Source organism: Nerophis lumbriciformis, linkage group LG33 (genome assembly GCF_033978685.3).
Source record: "Nerophis lumbriciformis linkage group LG33, RoL_Nlum_v2.1, whole genome shotgun sequence".
Lineage (NCBI taxonomy): Eukaryota > Metazoa > Chordata > Actinopteri > Syngnathiformes > Syngnathidae > Nerophis > Nerophis lumbriciformis.
Window position 1 is genome coordinate 14,767,760 of NC_084580.2, and position 23,509 is coordinate 14,791,268.

Sequence of the window (23,509 nt, forward strand, 5' to 3'; positions counted from 1 at the left end):
ATATATATATATATATATATATATATATATGTGTATATATATATTCATTTTGTGGCTTTTAATGCCTCACAATCAAACACCTTTATGTTAAAATACTGAACAGATGTTTATTGGGATAAGGGTTCAGTATTTTAACATAAAAGTGTTTGATTGTTGTTTTGACCAAGCAAATAATCAAAGGAATTATTATTTATATTATTACTTATAAACAAGTGTACACTCCAATAGCCTCGTGAGACTGAAAATTAGGACCCAATGACTATGTAAATGCGGTAAAAAAAAATAAAAAAATGTAACAGATTGTTTTTTAGGATGGTTAAAAGTAACGTTGTAATTTTACAACAAGGGGTTTTACAGGGTCAAGAAAATTGAATGTGGTGTTTGGAAAAGTGTGTACTGTATTTTTCGGACTATAAATTGCATTTTTTTTCATAGTTTGGCCAGGCTCCAGTGCGACTTATATATATGTTTTCCTTTATTATCATGCATTTTCGGCAGGTGCAACTTATACTCCGGTGCGACTTATACTCCGAAAAATACAGTATATCTTTTGAAAAAAGACACACAGTTAATAAAATTGTGTCTAAGCAAATGGGAAAAACTGTAAGAACCACTGGCCTATCCCATTAACATGTGACAACCCCGAGTAGTTGTAGTCCTAAACAACCGCATATAGTGTTTATGCAACAGGCGGGCCCTGCTAATCAAGAACATCACAGTTCTCCTTTTAAATTGGGATTCTTTCCTCACCATCTTTGGCGGCTGGGGGGGGGCTAGGCGGGTGGCGCCCGAGAGGTAGTAATTATGCCTCTAATGACCTCGGAAGAGTAAACACATTAAAGATAATGCATGAAAATTTATGGAAATCCTTAATTCACTCAGCAAGCTGAGAGGCACTTGGTAATGGCGGCATATTGTAAAGGGAGGGGTGAACAACGTGGCGCAAAAGGTGAATTTATCTAAATTAAATGAAAATATTCAAGTGGAGGTAAAAAAAAACACGGGGAGGCACGCACAGAGTGACGAGATGGAGAGAAATAAATGATGTTTATTCCGAAGCTGACTCGGGGAGGGAGGACACTGGCGGGCATAACGGATGCTTCGGAATTCTGATTAGTCCAATGAGAGATGAACATCTTCCGAGTGCCACCAGGAAAGAAACACCGGAAAAAAACCGAAAAAAAACCACATTATTGCAATGATGGATAAACAGAGAGAGGGTGTGTGTTCTTGTCTTTCTATGTTCATGTGTCCTCTCATCTACACTGTGAGGACACTTGCTATGGTGGGGATATTTTGGCTTGTCCACACTACGGTGAGCTGTCACACCATTGGTCTGCACTGCAAAAAGTCAGTGTTCAAAAACAAGAAAAAAAAATACAAAATTTAGGGGTATTTTACTTGAACTAGGCTAAATTATCTGCCAATAGAACTAGAAAATTTGGCTTGTCAAGACTTTCCAAACAAGTAAAATTAGCTAACCTCAATGAACCCAAATATACCTTAAAATAAGTATATTATCATTAATAATAAGTGCACTTTTGTTAACAGAAAAAAAAAATTGATCTTTTTTCTCAATATGTTGAAAAATATTCTTAAATTAAGCTCCTGTAGAACTTTGTAGTGGTTCTGTAGGCTGTCAGTACTTTCAGTCCCTACACTGCAAAAAGTTAGTGTTCAAAAACAAGAAAAAAAATACAAAAATTAGGGGTGTTTTATTTGAACTAAGCAAAATTATCTGCCAATAGAACAAGGAAATGTGGGTTGTCAAGACTTTCCAAAACAAGTAAAATTAGCTAACCTCAATGAACCCAAAAATACCTTAAAATAAGTATATTCTCACTAATAACAAGTGCACTTTTCTTGGTAGAAAACATTTTTTTTACCTTTTTGCTCAATATGTTGAAAAATATTCTTAAATAAGTAAATGCTAGTGTCATTATCTTGACATAATGATATGCGCTCGGCATCATGATTTATTGTTTCATGCTTGAAATAAAACATTATTACTTTAAAAAAGTAGTTTTATACTTGTGAGTGTTGATGACACAGCTTTGCAACAGTTGATATTCTAGTTTCAAGCATGTTTTACTCCAGTGGTTCTCAACCTTTTTTCAGTGATGTACCCCCTGTGAACATTTTTTTTATTCAAGTACACCCTAATCAGAACAAAGCATTTTTGGTTGAAAAAAAGAGATAAAGAAGTAAAATACAGCACTATGTCATCAGTTTGTGATTTGTTAAATCATACTTGCCAACCCTCCCGGATTTTCCGGGAGACTCCCGAAATTCAGCGCCTCTCCCGAAAACCTCCTGGGACACATTTTCTCCCGAAAATCTCCCGAAATTCAGGCAGACTCAGGTCCGCATGGACCTGAGTCCGCCTGAATTTGTGGGAATTTCTGCTTTCCCACAATATAAACAGCGTACCTACCCAATCACGTTATAACTGTAGAATGATGGAGGGCGAGTTCTTGGTTTCTTATGTGGGTTTATTGTTAGGCAGTTTCATTAACGTCCTCCCAGCACGGCAACAACACACAACAACAGCAGTCACGTTTTCGTCTACCGTAAAGCAGTTCGTCTGCCGTAAACAGCAATGTTGTGACACTCTTAAACAGGACAATACTGCCATCTAGTGCATTTGATGAAAGCACTTTTGTGCGTGCCACACAGCAATGCATCATCAGAGAGGGTGTTCAGCATGGTTAGAAAAATAGTGAATGTCTTTAAGCAATTGAGTTTGAGTTTATTTGGAATGTGCACGCATACAACATGATGCGTCACAATTTCCAGTTTCTTTGTTCAACATGTTCAAAAAGGAGTAGGAAGAAGCAGAGCTTATTTAATCCTACCCCTTTTCCTTTACATAGCAGTTGCTAAAACTTGTGTTCACTTCCTGTTCTCAATTTATTCACAATATACTCCATAAGTAATAACAATTAAAATAAATAAATAATAATTAGTGAAGTAAGTTATATTGCATATGGTGAGATGAGTAAGATTATCTTGAAAATGAATGGATGGATGAGATAAATTCAGAATGTTTATCATGGTTCTTCTTCTTTGTACTTTGTAAACACTTTAAGTTTGAAGAGTTTCCTGAAGTGGATCATATTAGTACATTGTTTGATTTCTTTGCTTAATGACAGAGAATAGAACAAGGATGGACAATTCAACCCTTAACTCAACAATGAGTAGATGAGTGTTATGTGTGTGTATACGTGTAAATAAATGAACACTGAAATTCAAGCATTTATTTTATATATATATATATATATATATATATATATATATATATATATATATATATATATATATATATGTATATATATATATATGTATATAATAAAAAAATATATATATATAAGGCTGCTATTTAGAATTCACTGAAAGTCAAGTATTTCTTGTATGTATATATATATATATATATATATATATATATATATATATATATATATATATATACATATATGTATATATGTGTATATATATGAAATACTTGACTTAGTATGTATTATATATATATATATATATATATATATATATATATATATATATATATATATATATATATATATATATATATATATATATATATATGTATGTATATGAAATACTTGACTTGGTGAATGCTAGCTGTAAATATACTCCTCCCACTTAACCACGCCCCCAACCACGCCCCGCCCCAAACCAGGCCCCCCGCCCCGCCCCCCCACCTCCCGAAATTGGAGGTCTCAAGGTTGGCAAGTATGAAATAGTATAACAGTGCAAAATATTGCTCATTTGTAGTGGTTGTTCTTGAACTATTTGGAAAAAAAGATAGGTTTTTATTTATATTTATAAAGGATTTTTGAATTGTTGCTATTTTTAGAATATTAAAAAAAAAATCTAACGTACCCCTTGGCATACCTTCAAGTACCCCCAGGGGTACGCGTACCCTCATTTGAGAACCACTGTTTTACTCAATATAGGTCATAAAATCTCAGCTTCAAGCTGTAATATCTTTCTGAGATCATTTAGGACCAAAACCCTTAAAACAAGTAAAAGACTCGAACATAAAATCTGCTTAGTGAGAAGAATTATCTTATCAGACAGAAAATAAGCAAATATCACCCTTATTTGAGGTATTTAATCTTACTTAGATTTCAGTTTTTGCAGTGTGTGTGTGACAGGAACTTGCAAAAACACCTTTATGGTGTCTTATTGTTTTTATATGGTATCATCTCCATCTCCGTCACTCAAATAAGCTCACATACACATATAGGCACACACACACATACACACACACACACACACACACACACACATGTGCACACACAGTGATAGATGTCAACTTTGAAACAGGAAATTACAATCCAGTGACTGGATTGGGGAAAGCTGGATGTTTTGCTTCGTACATCTATCAAAAATGGCGGACGGAGTGGATTCTCACATGCTCGGGAAGAATGTGAAGTGAAGTGAATTATATAGCACTTTTCTCTATTGACTCATAGCGCTTTACATAGTGAAACCCAATATCTAAGTTACATTTAAACCGGTGTGGGTGGCACTGGGAGCAGGTGGGTAAAGTGTCTTGCCCAAGGATGGTCGGAAGCGGGGATCGAACCTGGAACCCTCAAGTTGCTGGCTCGGCCACTCTACCAACCGAGCTATACCACCCCCCCAATGTGTGTGTTTGTACTTCCGTTCATCCATTTTCTACCGCTTGTGTAGAGATTAGGGTTGTACGGTATACCGGTATTAGTATAGTACCGCGATACTATTAAATCATATTCGGTACTATACCGCCCCCGTCGTCGTCATGCCGTGTCATCTCTGGTTTACGAGCAGAGGAGCATGTTCGGCAGCGCACAATCACGGAGTACTTACAAGCAGACACAAATGTGTAGACAAAAAAGGGAGAACGGACGCATTTTGGCTTAAAAACTAAAGATAAAGGTGAAGTTAAAACACTGAAACGCCCTCTGGTGGCCGTGCCAGCAACCTGAGGGTTCCTGGTTCAATCCCCCAGCTTCTACCAACTTCGTCACGTCCGTCGTGTCCTCGAGCAAGACACTTCGCCCTCGCTCCTGATGGGTCGTGGTTAGGGCAATTGCCCATTTACCATTTTTTTAAGAATGGCTAGCTAGCTAGCGGCAAACGTCCATTCGCTGTCTGCAGTGTTATAGCTACTTCTAAAAAGGCCAGCTCAGTGGAATTGGGGTTAGAGTGTCCGCCCTGAGACTGGGAGTTCGTGAGTCCAAACCCCGGCCGAGTCATACCAAAGACTATACAAATGGGACCCATTGCCTCCCTGCTTGGCACTCAGCATCAAGGGTTGGAATTGGGGGTTAAATCACCAAAATGATTCCCGATAGCGGTGCACGCTGCTGCTCACTGCTCCCCTCACCTCCCAAATAAAGTACGTTTCTTACAAGTATCATCCCTGCAGGACGAGGAATAGCTAAACATGCTTCACTACACACCGTAGCTCACCGCCGTCAAAATGTAAACAAACACCATTGGTGGAGCCACACCTGACATCCACTGTAATGATACCAACTATAGGACCGTTTCTAGTCGATACTACTATGATTACGTCAACATCTTTTGGCATCACAACATCTTTAGTTTTTTTTTAAATTTATATTATGTTTATAAACTCAGGAAATATGTCCCTGGACACATGAGGACTTTGAATATGACCAATGTATGATCATGTAACAACTTGGTATCGGATTGATACCTAAATTTGTGGTGTCATTCAAAACTAATGTAAAGTATCAAACAACAGAATAATACGTGATTATTACATTTTAACAGAAGTGTAGATAGAATATGTTAAAAGCGAAAGTAAGCAGATATTAACAGTAAATGAACAAAAAGATTAATAATTCATTTTCTACCACTTGTCCTTAATAATGTTGACAAAATATGTAATAAAATACAATTTGTAGAGATGTCCGATAATGGCTTTTTTGCCGATATCCGATATCAACCGATACTGATATATACAGTCATGGAATTAACACATTATTGTGCCTAATTTTGTTGTGATGCCCCGCTGGATGCATTAAACAATGTAACAAGGTTTTCCAAAAATAAATCAACTCAAGTTATGGAAAAAAAAAATGCCAACATGGCACTGCCATATTTATTATTGAAGTCACAAAGTGCATTATTTTTTTTAACATGCCTCAAAACAGCAGCTTGGAATTTGGGACATGCTCTCCCTGAGAGAGCATGATGATGTTGAGGTGGGCGGGGTTGAGGTGAGGGGGCACTAGGGGGTAACGGGGGTGTATATTGTAGCGTCCCGGAAGAGTTAGTGCTGCAAGGGGTTCTGGGTATTTCTTCTGTTGTGTTTATGTTGTGTTACGGTGCGGATGTTCTCCCGAAATGTGTTTGTCATTCTTTTTTGGTGTGGGTTCACAGTGTGGCGCATATTTGTAACAGTGTTAAAGTTGTTTATACGGCCACCCTCAGTGTGACCTGTATGGCTGTTGACCCAGTATGCTTTGCATTCACTTGCGTGTGTGAAAAGCTGTAAATATTATTCGACTGGGCCGGCACGCAAAGGCAGTGCCTCAAAGGTTCATTGGCGCTCTGTATTTCTCCCTACGTCCGTGTACACAGCGGCGTTTTAAAAAGTCATAAATGTTACTTTTTGAAACCGATACCAATAACTTTGAAACCGATACCGATATTATAGGACATCTCTAAAAATGTGTGTTGAAAAAGTAAAAATGGGTGCTACACCACAGTAGATACTATATGTGGTTGCTTTATAACCTCTAAAGGCCTTAGTGGCCACATGCGTGGACAGCACCTTTTAGCTTTCATTTCCAAAATTGTGTACACTACTGAATTGGGGTCTTATGGCCGCTTATGGGGACACTTATACTGCCATCTGGTGGTGTCAGAAGAGTATAACATACAATGGAATTTAGGAAAAAAAAAGTGTAAAAATAATAATTAGCATGTCACTAAACATGAAGTACACGTTTGTTACTGTGGAGGGGGCGTGGCCTGCGGACCTGCAGCGAAGCGGGGTGTGCCAAGGACCGGCTTCGAGATCAGCGACAGGCACACCCTGCTTCGCTGCAGGTCCGCAGGCCACGCCCCCCTCCACAGTTACATATGGACTAAGTACATCATATCAAAAGATGATTCTTAGTTTTTATTCTAATTAGGGTCCAATGAGCCCAAATAGCAAAGAGAAATAAAACAAGCATGTGAACAAACAGCTTGGGCCTTAAGAGGTTCAAATAAAATACCCCTGCTTCATTATGAAATTATCAAAAAGTGTGAAAAAGCCTCGAGGATACTCACTGTATGGAGTTTTCTATACGTGTGATGGTCAGGAAGGCTGCTAAATTGGCCGTGTAGGAGGAGATGACGATGAGAGCGAACATCCACCAAACGCCCATCATCATTCTTGTTGCCAGGGTGGTGTAGGGCACCTCTCCGCCTAGATGCAAACACACAAAATTGAACACAGGCATGTGCAACACAAATACACATTTGCAAGAAAACGAAGAACGAATTCCACGGAGGCACGGCAGGAAGAAGAAAGTGCACAGAATACAAGTTGTGCTCATTTAGAAAGGCAGTTTGGTGATCAAATATTTATACTCGGAGGTACAAAGCTCTCTGCGCGCAGTCTGAGTCACAGCTTCAAAGTTTAACCCTTGGCAAATTGCAAAATCGCTTTCATGCTGCGCTACCGTCATGATATGTTTTCATTTTAATGACGGCATACCGGATCCTTCTAGGCCCGGACAATTAATCTAATTTTGATTTCAATGTTATATTATGGCTTCTCGGGGTAATTAGAATGTGATAATCTAAAAAGAAGCAAATAATGGGCGGCGCAACTTGCATGCAAATTTCGGATTGTGTAACGGTGAAACAGATGAGGAGCGAATGAGTGAAAAAAAAGAGCATGTTGACTAGAAGTTTGGGACCTCACCATGATTACCACTTTTTATTTGACACAGCGTGACACATTATCCATATGTAATATTGTCTGATAGTTGTTTGTGTGCCATGTTGTTCCAGACCACAGCAAACATTACTCAGCTTTTGCGGAGATTGTAATAAATCCTTTAGAACAGGCATGTCAAACTGGTTAAGGGGCCACGTCGCAGTTATGGATGCCCTCAAAGGGCCACTTTTAACAGTGAATAATATACAGTATGAATATAAATGTGTACCGTATTTTTCGGACTATAAGTTGCAGTTTTTTTCATAGTTTAGCCGGGGGAGCGACTTATACTCAGGAGCGACCTATGTGTGAAATTATTAACACATTACCGTAAAGTATCAAATAATATTATCCAGCTCATTCACGTAAGAGACTAGACCAGGGGACGGCAACCCGCGGCTCTAGAGCCGCATGCGGCTCTTTAGCGCCGCCCTAGTGGCTCTCTGGAGCTTTTTCAAAAATGTATGAAAAATGGAAAAAGATGAGGGGAAAAAAGTCTATTTTTTGTTTTAATATGGTTTCTGTCGGAGGACAAACATGACACAAACCTCCCTGATTGTTACAAAGCACACTGTTTGTATTAAACATGCTTCACTGATTCGAGTATTTGGCTACCGCCGTTTTGTCCTAATAATTTTGGCAGTCCTTGAACTCGCCGTAGTTTGTTTACATGTATAACTTTCTCCGACTTTGTAGGACGTGTTTTATGCCACTTCTTTTTCTGTCTCATTTTGTCCACCAAACTTTTAAGGTTGTGCATGAAAGGTGAGTTTTGTTGATGTTATTGACTTGTGTGGAGTGCTAATCAGACATATTTGGTCACTGCATGACTGCAAGCTAATCGATGCTAACATGCTATTTAGGCTAGCTATATGTACATATTACATCATTATGCCTCATTTGTAGGTATATTTGAGGTCATTCAGTTTTCTTTAAGTCCTCTTAATTCAATTTATATCTCATGACACACTATATGTATGTAACATGGCTTTTAATTTTTTGCAGCTCCAGACAGATTTGTTTTTGTATTTTTGGTCCAATATGGCTCTTTCAACATTTTGTTGCCGACCCCTGGACTAGACGTATAAGATTTCATGGGATTTAGCGATTAGGAGTGACAGATTGTTTGGTAAACGTATAGCATGTTCTATATGTTATAATTATTTGAATGACTCTTACCATAATATGTTACGTTAACATACCAGGCACGTTCTCAGTTGGTTATTTATGCCTCATATAACGTACACTTATTCAGCCTGTTGTTCACTATTCTTTATTTATTTTAAATTGCCTTTCAAATGTCTATTCTTGGTGTTGGGTTTTATGAAATAAATTTCCCCAAAAAATGCGACTTATACTCCAGTGCGACTTATATATGTTTTGTCCCTTCTTTATTATGCATTTTCGGCCAGTGCGACTTATACTCCGGAGCGACTTACAAACCCCGTTTCCATATGAGTTGGGAAATTGTGTTAGATGTAAATATGAACGGAATACAATGATTTGCAAATAATTTCCAACCCATATTCAGTTGAATATGCTACAAAGACAACATATTTTGCAAATAATCATTAACTTTAGAATTTGATGCCAGCAACACGTGACAAAGAAGTTAGGAAAGGTGGCAATAAATACTGATAAAAATGAGGAATGCTCATCAAACACTTATTTGGAACATCCCACAGGTGAACAGGCTAATTGGGAACAGGTGGGTGCCATGATTGGGTTTAAAAGTAGATTCCATGACATGCTCAGTCATTCATAAACAAGGATGGGGCGAGGGTCACCACTTTGTCAACAAATGCGTGAGCAAATTGTTGAACAGTTTAAGAACAACATTTCTCAACCAGCTATTGCAAGGAATTTAGGGATTTCACCATCTACGGTCCGTAATATCATCAAAGGGTTCAGAGAATCTGGAGAAATCACTCCACGTAAGCAGCTAAGCTCGTGACCTTCGATCCCTCAGGCTGTACTGCATCAACAAGCGACATCAGTGTGTAAAGGATATCACCACATGGGCTCAGGAACACTTCAGAAACCCACTGTCAGTAACTACAGTCGGTCGCTACATCTGTAAGTGCAAGTTACAACTCTCCTATGCAAGGCGAAAACCGTTTATCAACAACACCCAGAAACGCCGTCGGCTTCGCTGGGCCTGAGCTCATCTAAGATGGACTGATACAAAGTGGAAAATTGTTCTGTGGTCTGACGAGTCCACATTTCAAATTGTTTTTGGAAACTGTGGACGTCATGTCTTCCGGACCAAAGAGGAAAAGAACCATCCGGATTGTTATAGGCGCAAAGTTGAAAAGCCAGCATCTGTGATGGTATGGGGGTGTATTAGTGCCCGAGACATGGGTAACTTACACATCTGTGAAGGCACCATTAATGCTGAAAGGTACATACAGGTTTTGGAGCATTATGAAGCCTAAAATACCACAACGGACATCCCCGGACTGTTGAACAACTTAAGCTGTACATCAAGCAAGAATGGGAAATAATTCCACATGAGAAGCTTAAAAATGTGTCTCCTCAGTTCCCAAACGTTTACTGAGTATTGTTAAAAGGAAAGGCCATGTACCACAGTGGTGAACATGCCCTTTCCCAACTACTTTGGCACGTGTTGCAGCCATGAAATTCTAAGTTAATTATTATTTGCAGAAAAAAAAAAAAAGTTTATGAGTTTGGACATCAAATATCTTGTCTTTGTAGTGCATTCAACTGAATATGGGTTGAAAATGATTTGCAAATCATTGTATTCCGTTTATATTTACATCTAACACAATTTCCCAACTCATATGGAAACGGGGTTTGTACACTCCGAAAAATACGGTATTTATAAAACGTGTATAATTGTCTGTCTTTTTTTTATATGTAAAACCAAATCTTTAGATTGTACTGTATAAAACTGGCAGCTGAGTCACCACAATTTTACCGTAATATTTGCAGGGTTTTTCCTTTTTTTTTAACAGCATATAAATAAAAAAAAATACATGGAATTAAACTAAATGGAATGGAAAAACGGAACCACTGTTAACAGTGAATGATATACAGTATGACTATAAATGTGTATATATACAACATGTGTATGATGGTCTGTCTTTTTTTACGTAAAACCAAAACCTTTAGATTCCATCCATCCATCCATCTTCTTCCGCTTATCCGAGGTCGGGCCCCGCCACCCGGCGGAGGAAACCCATTTCGGCCGCTTGTACCCGTGATCTTGTCCTTTCGGTCATAACCCAAAGCTCATGACCATAGGTGAGGATGGGAACGTAGATCGACCGGTAAATTGAGAGCTTTGCCTTCCGGTTCAGCTCCTTCTTCACCACAACGGATCGATACAGCGTCCGCATTACTGAAGACGCCGCACCGATCCGCCTGTCGATCTCACGATCCACTCTTCCCCCACTCGTGAACAAGACTCCGAGGTACTTGTACTCCTCCACTTGGGTTGTACTTGTATAGCGCTTTTCTACCTTCAAGGTACTCAAAGCGCTTTGACACTACTTCCACATTTACCCATTCACACACACATTCACACACTGATGGAGGGAGCTGCCATGCAAGGCGCTAACCAGCACCCATCAGGAGCAAGGGTGAAGTGTCTTGCTCAGGACACAACGGACATGACGAGGTTGGTACTAGGTGGGGATTGAACCAGGGACCCTCGGGTTGTGCACGGCCACTCTTCCACTGCGCCACGCCGTCCCACTTGGGGCAAGATCTCCTCCCCAACCCGGAGATGGCACTCCACCCTTTTCCGGGCGAGAACCATGGACTCGGACTTGGGGGTGCTGATTCTCATCCCAGTCGCTTTACACTCAGCTGCGAACCGATCCAGTGAGAACTGAAGATCCTGGCCAGATGAAGCCATCAGGACTACATCATCTGCAAAAAGCAGAGACCTAATCCTGCAGCCACCAAACCAGATCCCCTCAACGCCTTGACTGCGCCTAGTAATTCTGTCCATAAAAGTTATGAACAGAATCGGTGACAAAGGGCAGCCTTGGGGCAGTCCAACCCTCACTGGAAACGTGTCCGACTTACTGCCGGCAATGCGGACCAAGCTCTGGCACTGATCATACAGGGTGCGGACTACCACAATCAGACAGTCCGATACCCCATACTCTCTGAGCACTCCCCACAGGACTTCCCGAGGGACACGGTCGAATGCCTTCTCCAAGTGCACAAAACACATGTAGACTGGTTGGGCAAACTCCCATGCACCCTCAAGGACCCTGCCAAGAGTATAACCTTTAGATTGTACTGTATAAAACTGGCAGCTCAGTCGGCACAATTTTACCATATTATTTGCGTTTTTATTTTTTTATTTTTTTTACAGCATATCAATTTAAAAAATACCTCGGAGTCTTGTTCACGTGTGAGGGAAGAGTGGATCGTGAGATCGACAAGCTAATCGGTGCAGCGTCTTCAGAAATGCGGACGCTGTATCGATCCGTTGTGGTGAACAAGGAGCTGAGCCGGAAGGCAAAGCTCTCAATTTACCGGTTGATCTACAATCCCATCCTCACTTATGGTCATGAGCTTTGGGTTATGACCGAAAGGACAAGATCACGGGTACAAGCGGACGAAACGAGTTTCCTCCGCCGGGTGGCGGGTCTCTCCCTTAGAGATAGGGTGAGAAGCTCTGTCATCTGGGAGGAGCTCAAAGTAAAGCCGTTGCTCCTCCACATCGAGAGGAGCCAAATGAGGTGGTTCGGGCATCTGGTTTGGATGCCACCGGAACGCCTCACTGGGGAGGTGTTTAGAGCACGTCCGACCGGTAGGAGGCCATGGGAAAGACCCAGGACACGTTGGGAAGACTATGTCTCTTAAGTAATGCGGACGCTGTATCGATCCGTTGTGGTGAAGCAGGAGCTGAGCCGGAAGGCAAAGCTCTCAATTTACCGGTTGATCTACAATCCCATCCTCACCTATGGTCATGAGCTTTGGGTTATGACCGAAAGGACAAGATCACGGGTACAAGCGGCCAAAATTAGTTTCCTCCGCCGGGTGGCGGGTCTCTCCCTTAGAGATAGGGTGAGAAGCTCTGTCATCCGGGAGGGGCTCAAAGTAAAGCCGCTGCTCCTCCACATCGAGAGGAGCCAGATGAGGTGGTCAGGATGCCATCCGAACGCCTCCCTAGGGACCGGTAGGAGGCCACGGGGAAGACCCAGGACACGTTGGGAAGACTATGTCTCCCGGCTGGCCTGGGAACGCCTCGGGATCCCCCGGGAAGAGCTGGGCGAAGTGGCTGGGGAGAGGGAAGTCTGGGCTTCCCTGTTTGGGCCGACCTCGGATAAGCGGAAGAAGATGGATGAATGGATGGATGTTTCAAAAACAGTGTGTGGGAAAGCATATGGTTGGTTCAATAAAAACATAGCAACCAACCACCGTAGCATCTACTTTAAAATCCTTCCCTTTTTTGAAGATCTCTTTTGTGAATGCGCCTTGAAGTAAATTGAAGAATCCACACTCCCGTATGGGATTTTGCATATGTTGAATCCGATAGTTGGATGGACAGTTGTCCAGAAAAATCAATGCCATCAGCGATGACAAGCAGTCGTTAATTCACCATTGGGGAGAATAAGGCCGGATTCATAACACTATGTCTGTCATACGGTGTAACATAGAAGCTTCCAGCACACGAGACATGCAGATGGGGTGTTTGAAACGCCTGTAAAGCACTTCTTCCCGTATCTCAGTACCCTCAGGCTCCTGCTAAAACTTGATGTCAACAGCAAAAACGCATTGTCGGGACTCCGGAGGAGATACCACTGCATGTGAGGATGATAACACATTTCAATCAAATCAAATGTATGAAGCAATGAAGCCTTGAAGGGGAATTGGCGAGAGGACGGGGTAAAGCAACAATGTGTTGAAAAAAGGAACGAGGGAGTAGATAAAGAGAGTGGGTGGATGTCACATGTGTTATTAAGACGCTGCCGGTTGGTTTTCTTTTTTTTTGGTCCTTTCGTCAAACTGTTCCCACCAAGTTGGCGGCATATAGTTGATGACAAATTCAAATTTAAGGGGAACTTAATTGTCTCGTCTATTCACTGATAGATTAATTGATTAGACTGTAGGGTTGTACGGTATACCGATATTAGTATAGTACCGCGATACTAATGAATCATATTCGGTACTATACTGCCTTTGAAAAGTACCGGTCCGTCAACATGTAAACAAACGCCATTGGTGGATATACACCTAACATCCACTGTAATGATACCAAGTACAGTAGCGTATCTAGTCGATACTATGATTACGTCAATATTTTTTGGCATCACAACATCTTCTTTTGTTTAAAAAAAATTTATATTATGTTTATAAACTCAGGAAATATGTCCCTGGACACATGAGGACTTTGAATATGACTGTAACAACATGGTATCGGATTGATACCCAAATTTGTGGTATCATCCAAAACTAATGTAAAGTATCAAACAACAGACAAATAAGTGATTATTATATTTTAACAGAAGTGTAGATAGAACATGTTAAAAGAGAAAGTAAGCAGATATTAACAGTAAATGAACAAGTCGATTAATAATCCATTTTTACAGCTTGTCCTTCATAATTTTTGACAAAATAATAGAATGAGAAATGACACAATATGTTACTGCATACGTCAGCAGACTAATTAGGAGCCTTTGTTTGCTTACTTACTAATAAAAGACAATTTGTCTCGTATCTTCACTATTTTATTTAAGGACACAATTGCAATAAGAAACATATGTTTAATGTACCATAAGAGTTTTTGTTAAAAAAAACAAAAAACAATAATGCAATTTTTTGTGGTCCCCTGTATTTAGAAAAGTACCGAAAAGTATCAAAATAATTTGGCATTTAAGTCCCAACTTAAAACTCATTGATACACTGCGAAAGACAATTGCTGAAAAGCACTAGAAGACTTTGCACATTGCTAACAATAAAACATTGTTGTTACCCTGGAAGAGCCTGGCATGTCGATGATTGGTGGTCCGAAGAACCCGGAAGCGCAAGTCTTCCACAAAATTAAACAAACAGAGGAAATGCGTAAAGGAAATTAAATGAGCTCAACTATACCTACAAGTGAGGCCTAATAATGCATTACGTACATACATCTAGCCTAAATAGTATGTTAGCATCGATTAGCTTGCAGTCATGCACTGACCAAATATGTCTGATTAGCACTCCACACAAGTCAATAACATCAACAAAGCTCACCTGTGTACATTCACGCACAGCATAAAACGTTTGGTGGACAAAATGAGACAAAGAATGAGTGGCATAAAACATGTCTTCCTCTGGCATCATTGAAGAAAGTTGTACATGTAAACAAACTACGGTGAGTTCAAGGACCGCCAAAATTAGTAGGACAAAACGGCGCTCGCCAAATACTCTCATCGGATAATCTTGTTTAATATAAACAGTGGGATTTCTAACAATTAGGGAGGTTTGTGTCAGAAACCCTATCATAACAAAAATATAGTTGTTCCCCCATCTTCTTCTATTTTCATACGTTTTTGAAAAAGCTCCAGGGAGCCACTCGGGCGGCGCTAAAGAGCCCCCGGGCTAGAGAAAAAGAAGCAACTTATCGAGTGCAACGTTGGACTACAATGTCAGACTCGCGCAATGCTCTTCTGATTAAACTTTACCATATATAGAGATATCTGCTGACACCACCATTTGGAAAGAAGAATTGGGCAAATTTCAAACGGCTCGTTTGGAGGAAGTATGATGGAAGGCAATATGTTTTTATAAATATCTCCATCATGCTTCTATTGTTATGATTACCAAATACAGAAAATGGTGGGATGGATGGACAAAAACAGACACCAGTGGGTAAGAAAAGTTGGTTTTGTGTGATAGGACCAGTGTTGGGACTAACGCGTTACAAAGTAATGCGTTACAAAGTAATGCGTTACAAAGTAACACGTTACAAAGTAACACGTTACAAAGTAACGCGTTACTGTAACACCGTTAGTTTCGGCAATAACTAACTATTAGTCTAACGCGTTATTTTTTATATTCAGTAACTCAGTTACCGTTACTACATGATGCATTACTGCGTTATTTTACGTTATTTTTTATGTAGTATCAGCTACAAACAGAAGATCTGAGTGTGTTTTATTGGAGAGTTGCAGTGTCGTCCTTCTGAATCTCTTGTGTCACAAGAGGCGCGCTCTGTGTGTGTCTGGGTGTGGGTGTGGGGAGGGAAGGAGGGAGAGGGGGCGTGTCTGTGTTTACTAACAAGACATCATGGCAGAGCCGCAATCTAGTTTCTTAACATGGAGATATTTTCACTACTTTTCTTTTGTCGATCACAAAGAAAAGAACATTTTAGTTAAATGTAAGTTGTGTCTTAGATCAAAGATCCCATCCATCCATCCATCCATCTTCTTCCGCTTATCCGAGGTCGGGTCGCGGGGGCAGCAGCCTAAGCAGGGAAGCCCAGACTTCCCTCTTCCTGTGGGACCCCGAGGCGTTCCCAGGCCAGCCGAGAGACATAGTCTTCCCAACGTGTCCTGGGTCTTCCCCGCGGCCTCCTACCGGTCGGACGTGCCCTAAACACCTCCCTAGGGAGGCGTTCGGGTGGCATCCTAACCAGATGCCCGAACCACCTCATCTGGCTCCTCTTGATGTGGAGGAGCAGCGGCTTTACTTTGAGCCCCTCCCGGATGGCAGAGCTTCTCACCCTATCTCTAAGGGAGAGCCCCGCCACCCGGCGGAGGAAACTCATTTCGGCCGCTTGTACCCGTGATCTTGTCCTTTCGGTCATAACCCAAAGCTCATGACCATAGGTGAGGATGGGAACGTAGATCGACCGGTAAATTGAGAGCTTTGCCTTCCGGCTCAGCTCCTTCTTCACCACAACGGATCGATACAGCGTCCGCATTACTGAAGACGCCGCACCGATCCGCCTGTCGATCTCACGATCCACTCTTCCCTCACTCGTGAACAAGACTCCGAGGTACTTGAACTCCTCCACTTGGGGCAAGATCTCCTCCCCAACCCGGAGATGGCACTCCACCCTTTTCCGGGCGAGAACCATGGACTCCGACTTGGAGGTGCTGATTCTCATCCCAGTCGCTTCACACTCAGCTGCGAACCGATCCAGTGAGAGCTGAAGATCCTGGCCAGATGAAGCCATCAGGACCACATCATCTGCAAAAAGCAGAGACCTAATCCTGCAGCCACCAAACCAGATCCCCTCAACGCCTTGACTGCGCCTAGAAATTCTGTCCATAAAAGTTATGAACAGAATCGGTGACAAAGGGCAGCCTTGGCAAAGATCCCATCTACTGCCCAAAACAGCAATTCAAATCTGCTGAAACAGCTACCAAAGTAACATGCTTTGACGAATCTAGTAAAGAGAGACACACTTCACCTAAGGATTTTAACGGAAGGACTGCTAGCCAGGACAACATTAATAGAGCCATTGCAGCGTATGTACTAGAAGACATGCAGGCTATTTCTACAGTGGAGTCACCCGCTTTCAGGCAGCTAATTAGCATGATACCGGCGTCAAACAGCAAATGGCACGGAAACAATTTCCAAGTTCTTGGACACAATGGACAGTGAGCACATAAACATGGAAAGCAAGCTAAAGATGACACTCCAAACTCTGCCTCTGCTCATCATTCAGCACTGAAGGTACACACACTCTTGTCAATTCTCTTATATACTCTTTCATTCTAGACTTCTAGAGTGTTTGATTATCACATCACTCTAAATGTATAGACTATAAAGTTCACAAACGTAAAGAGGGATCCTAGTGGGCCAGGCCAATCTTTCCTTTTCTCTAAACTAAAACTGGGGAAATGCGTAGAGTGTTCTGGGCTTCACTGAAGACATGGTTTTATTTCACAATTCCTTGAGAGAGAGAAAAATGCCTTGTTAGGCTTTCTGAATGTCATGTGTTCCTTCCTTGGTTTACAGCTATGCTGTTTGTTACTTATGTATGTTATGTTGCAGCTATTTAAAATAGTTGTGTCAATTTGTTCTGGCCTGAAATAAATTGGCCCTGTGAAACATATCTTTGTCTTTGTGTGTTGTATGTAGACCACATTGCTAAGCAGAGTTCAGTGATGCAAATACATGTCAAGTTGATATTATTCTCCAGTGTAATAACAGTACTGAAATGAAGGCTAAAAGGGCATTAATGGGAGCTTTAAAAAAAAAAAAAGAAGAAAAAAAGAAGACTATAAAGTTCACAAACATAAAGAGGGATCCTAGTGGGCCAGGCCAATCTTTCCTTTTCTCTAAACTAAAACTGGGGAAATGCGTAGAGTGTTCTGGGCTTCACTGAAGACATGGTTTTATTTCACAATTCCTTGAGAGAGAAAAAAATGCCTTGTTAGGCTTTCTGAATGTCATGTGTGCCTTCCTTGGTTTACAGCTATGCTGTTTGTTACTTATGTATGTTATGTTGCAGCTATTTAAAACAGTTGTGTCAATTTATTCTGGCCTGAAATAAATTGGCCCTGTGAAACATATCTTTGTCTTTGTGTGTTATATGTAGACCACATTGCTTAGCAGAGTTCAGTGATGCAAATGCATGTCAAGTTGATCAACAGATTGTATTATTCTCCAGTGCAATAACAGTACTGAAATGAAGGCTTAAAAGGCATTAATGGGAGTAACTAAATAGTTAGTTTTCACAGTAACACATTACTTTTTTGGTGTAAGTAACTGAGTTAGTAACTGAGTTACTTTTGAAATAGTAACTGTAACTAGTTACTGGTTTTCAGTAACCAACCCAACACTGGATAGGACACATTGCAGTATCACTCCTTGTATGCGTTGATGCTTCAGTATCGTTTGACCCATCATTAGCCGTAAGAACGGAACCAACACAACCAGAGGTTGGATCTTTGTACTGTTAAAGCTTGCCTGTAAGATCGTTGAGCCACAGGTTCAAGACCCACATTTACACGGACTTTCAGACATAACAAAGTTGTGTGGTCGAGAGAGAGAAAGACTATTTCCCCATGGGGGATTTTGAAGCCACAACAAATAAATACAAATCTTCTGCAATTGTATATCGGCGGTGTTCCAAATGAAAATGAAATAAATGAGCAAATAGTGTTTTTTGATTAAGCTCCTGCATGAAGTATTCATGAGGAATTATGTTCTGGCATTGCCAACGGGAATAGGAACCTTTCCAAAGAACCATGCAAGACCAGCAGCCGCAAATTTGTTTTTTTTTCTTCTTCTTCTCATAACCTCTGATGTATGCAAAGCCGTGACTACTCAGACTCGAACAGCTTCTATAATATGACCTTTGTGACTCATTCCACCACACAGGAAATTTGGTGTTGTGCTTTTTTTTTTTTTTTTTTCATACAGGAAATATTCATGCAGAGAGGAGCCATTCAATTAAAGGAGAAGACCAAATATTGTAGCGTCAAAAACTATTTTCATGGTGATTTTTTTTTTTAGGCGGCGCTTGCAACTTTGATGAAATATGTAACACAACCGGGAGTGTCTGCATCTCCATGTCCAATTTTTTTTTTTGGAAGCTAAACTATTCTTAGAGTGCAATGAAATATTAACATTGTGCTTAACTCAAATCAAGACTAACAATCGCACCTGATGGATTGAGACAATTTGGGGTTTTGAATGTCGTATACAGTAAAGTGAATACTCTGCATGATTTACCGTATTTATTGCTATAATTATTGCACATACTCGGCTAATTGTGCAAAACTGTACTGTTTTAATTCAATATATAATTAATAATACTAGTAACAAATAATTAAAATTCTACAAAACCCAAAACCAGTGAAGTTGGCACGTTGTTTAATTCGTAAATAAAAACAGAATACAAAGATTTGCAAATCCTTTTCAACTTATATTCAATTGATTAGACTGTAAAAACAAGATATTTAATGTTCGAACTGAGAAACTTCATTATTTTTGCAAACAATCATTAACTTAGAATAAGTTGGCAAAAAAGTTGGCACAGGGGCATTTTTACCACTGTTTTACATGGCCTTTCCTTTTAACAACACTCAGTAAACGTTTGGGAACTGAGGAGACCAATTTTTGAAGCTTTTCAGGTGGAATTATTTCCCATTCTTGCTTGATGCACAGCCTAAGTTGTTCAACAGTCCGGGGTCTCCGTTGTCATACTCTACGTAGGTCTGGACTACAGGCAGGCCAGTCTAGTACCCGCACTCTTTCACTACGAAGCCAGAATGTGGTTTGGCACTTGCTGAAATAAGTACACCCCCCATACCATCACAGCTTTTAAACTCTGCGCCTATAACAATCTGGATGGTTATTTTCCTCTTTTGGTCCGCAGGACTCGACGTCCACAGTTTCCAAAAACAATTTGAAATGTGGACTCGTCAGACCACAGAACACTTTTCCACTTTGCATCAGTCCATTTTTAGATGAGCTCGTTTCTGGGTGTTGTTGATAAATGACTTTCGTTTTGCATAGTAGAGTTTTAACTTGCACTCACAGATGAAGCGACAAACTGTAGTTACTGACAGTGGTTTTCTGAAGTGTTCTTGAGCTCATGTGGTGAAATCCTTTACAACCTGATGTCGTTTTTTTTTATGCAGTACCGCTTGAGGGATCATTTAATGTTGGCTTTCAGCCTTGCCCCTTCCATGCAGGGATTTCTCCAGATTCTCTGAACCTTTTGATGATATTACATGGCAAGATAGATGGTATGGTAGATGGTGAAATCCCTAAATTCCTTGCAATAGCTTGTTAAAAAAATGTTGTTCTTAAACTGTTCGACAATTTGCTCACACATTTGTTCACAAAGTGGTGACCCTCGCCCCATGCTTTGTTTGTGAATGACTGAGCATTTCGTGGACGTTGCTTTTATACCCAATCAGGGCACCCACCTGTTCCCAATTAGCCTGTTCATCTGTGGGATGTTCCGAATAAGTGTTTGACGAGCATTCCTCAACTTTCTCGGTCTTTTTTTGCCACTAGTGCCAGCTTTTTAGAAACATGTTGCAGGCATCAAATTCCAAATATTTCCCAAAAATTAACAGTTTACCAGTTTGAACGTTAAGTGTCTTGTCTTTGCAGTCTATTCAATTGAATGTAGGTTAAAAAGGATTTGCAAATCATTGTATTCTGTTTTTTATTTACGATTTAGACAACGTGACCACTTCACTGGTTTTGTGGTAATAAACACCACCAAATGTTTCCTTGTTGTCCGCTGTCCTACTGTGTATGTTTATCGATTGAAACGTGTTTGTCCATCTTAAACATGCATATATGTTCCAAAACATTTACTCACACACGTAAAGAGCATCTGTGAACTGCTGAGAGTCATCTATAGTGGTATTTTTTTCTTCACTAACGAGAGACGATGAGAGAATATCATCACACCTCAACATCTCTATCATGTAACTCTTTGTTATGTCGGCATTGCAAATGAGAATCGTGGCTAAATAAAAGTAAAACAAATATATAAATATACACACACTATAATACAAACTAGAAAGTGGGGAGGCCTGTGGTCCTGAAGGCTTATAGGGTCGGCATGGCTCAAATGGTAGAGTGGCTGTGCCAGCAACTTAAGGGTCCCAGGTTCGATTCCAGCTTCTGCCATCCTGTGAGTACTGGTTTGGTGGTGGTCATCAGTCTACCCCAGGTCCGCTGGGGCTACAAATGTAGCTTACCACCATTAAGTGTGAATGTGGAGTGAATAAATGATGCATTCACAGACTTTGATTGTCTAGAAAAGTGCTATAAATCTAATCCATTATTGTGTGAATGCTCCAAAGCATTTTTTACACCAAAATTAATCTATTTATTATTCAACTTCAACTTCTTCTTCTTCTCCAGATTTTGGCACACTCTACCTTCCACATTTTTCACCCAATTCCAACTGTTCCAACTTCAAAATGAATGGCGGGGTTTCCCTTGACAAATTCCCAGATTTCACAGAATTTTCAGGTTTTCCAGGGACATTTTTCCCATTCAAAATGAATTGGCCATTTTTCAAACTTCCACCATTTCCACCATTTTCAACTGATTCAAACCATTCCACCTTCAACACATTCCACTCATTCTGGACATTCAAACTGTCATTTTTACAAGTTCCAAAAAATTCCAGGAATTCCCATTTTTTCAAACTCTTTTTTTACTGTTTATTCCGTTGACTATTCCTTCCACATTTTTCAACCCAATTCCACCGTCAAATCATTTTTAATTAGGACAAAAAACAAAGTTGTTTTTAGAACTGTAAAAATTTCCAGTTTTTCCGAGATTCCAGGCAATCCGTAATAATATTTCTCAATTAAAAATGTTGCTACCTCAACATTTATTGACCGATTTGAAAAATCCCAACACTGATCATTTGAAGTCATTCACAACATTCAAAAATATTTAGCATTTTCAAAAAAAAATCCCGTTGAAAAGAATGGGACATTTTTCAAAGTTCCACAACTCTCACATTTTTTCATCTGATTCAAACTGTTCCAACTTCAAAATATTCAGCCTGTTCAGGAATGATGTGCTCTCCTTCAACAATTCGAAAAAAAATCCCGGATTTCCTACAATTCCCAGTTTTTAGGGACATTATCCCCATTCAAAATGAAATATCCATTTTCCAAACTTCAACAATTCCCACATTTTTCAACCGATTCAAACTGTTCCAACTTCAAAATATTCACCCTGTTCAGGAATGGTGTGCTCTACTTCAACAATTAGTCATTTTGAAAGTTCAACTTCAGCATTGGAGCATTCACACGCAATTTCTTCAAGGATTGCTTCATCTAGTTAATATATACAACATTGCCTATACCAGTGTTTTTCAACCTTTTTTGAGCCAAGGCACATTTTTTGTGTTGAAAAAATCCGGAGGCACACCTCCAGCAGAAATCATTAAAAAACAAAATTCAGTTGACAGTAAAAAGTCGCAATTGTTGGATATGACTTCAAACCATAACCAACCATGCATCACTATAGCTCTTGTCTCAAAATTGGTGTACTGTCACGACCTGTCACATCACGCTGTGACTTATTTTGAGTTTTTTGCTGTTTTCCTGTGTTTACTGTTTTAGTTCTTGTCTTGCGCTCCTATTTTGGTGGCTTTTTCTCTTTTTTGGGTATTTTCCTGTAGCAGTTTCATGTCTTCCTTTGAGCGATATTTCCCGCATCTACTTTTTTTGGCAATCAAGAATATTTCAGTTGTTTTTATCCTTCTTTGTGGGGACATTGTTGATTGTCATGTCATATTCGGATGTACATTGTGGACGCCGTCTTTGCTCCACAGTAAGTCTTTGCTGCTGTCCAGCATTCTGTTTTTGTTTACTTTGTACCCAGTTCAGTTTTAGTTTTGTTCTGCATCGCCTTCCCTAAGCTTCAATGCCTTTTCTTAAGGGCACTCACATTTAGTTTATTTTTGGTTTAAGCATTAGACACCTTTTTACCTGCACACTGCCACCCGCTGTTTCCGACATCTACAAAGCAATTAGCTACTGGCTGACACCTACTGATATGGAAGAGTATTACACGGTTACTCTGCCGAGCTGTTTTCATCTTTCTTTGTGGGGACATTGTTGATTGTCATGT

General features: G+C 40.2%; 1 protein-coding gene across 3 annotated transcripts in view; it reads right to left on the reverse strand.

Annotated features, from left to right (window-relative positions):
- Positions 1–23,509, reverse strand: part of grid2 (glutamate receptor, ionotropic, delta 2) — a 1,282,048-nt gene that overhangs the window by 206,315 nt on the left and 1,052,224 nt on the right. For all 3 annotated transcript variants that reach the window (XM_061928893.1, XM_061928894.1, XM_061928896.1), the window contains exon 12: positions 7,315–7,453. In XM_061928893.1, coding sequence (XP_061784877.1) covers positions 7,315–7,453 — 139 coding nt within the window. The remainder of the gene's footprint in view (positions 1–7,314; positions 7,454–23,509) is intronic.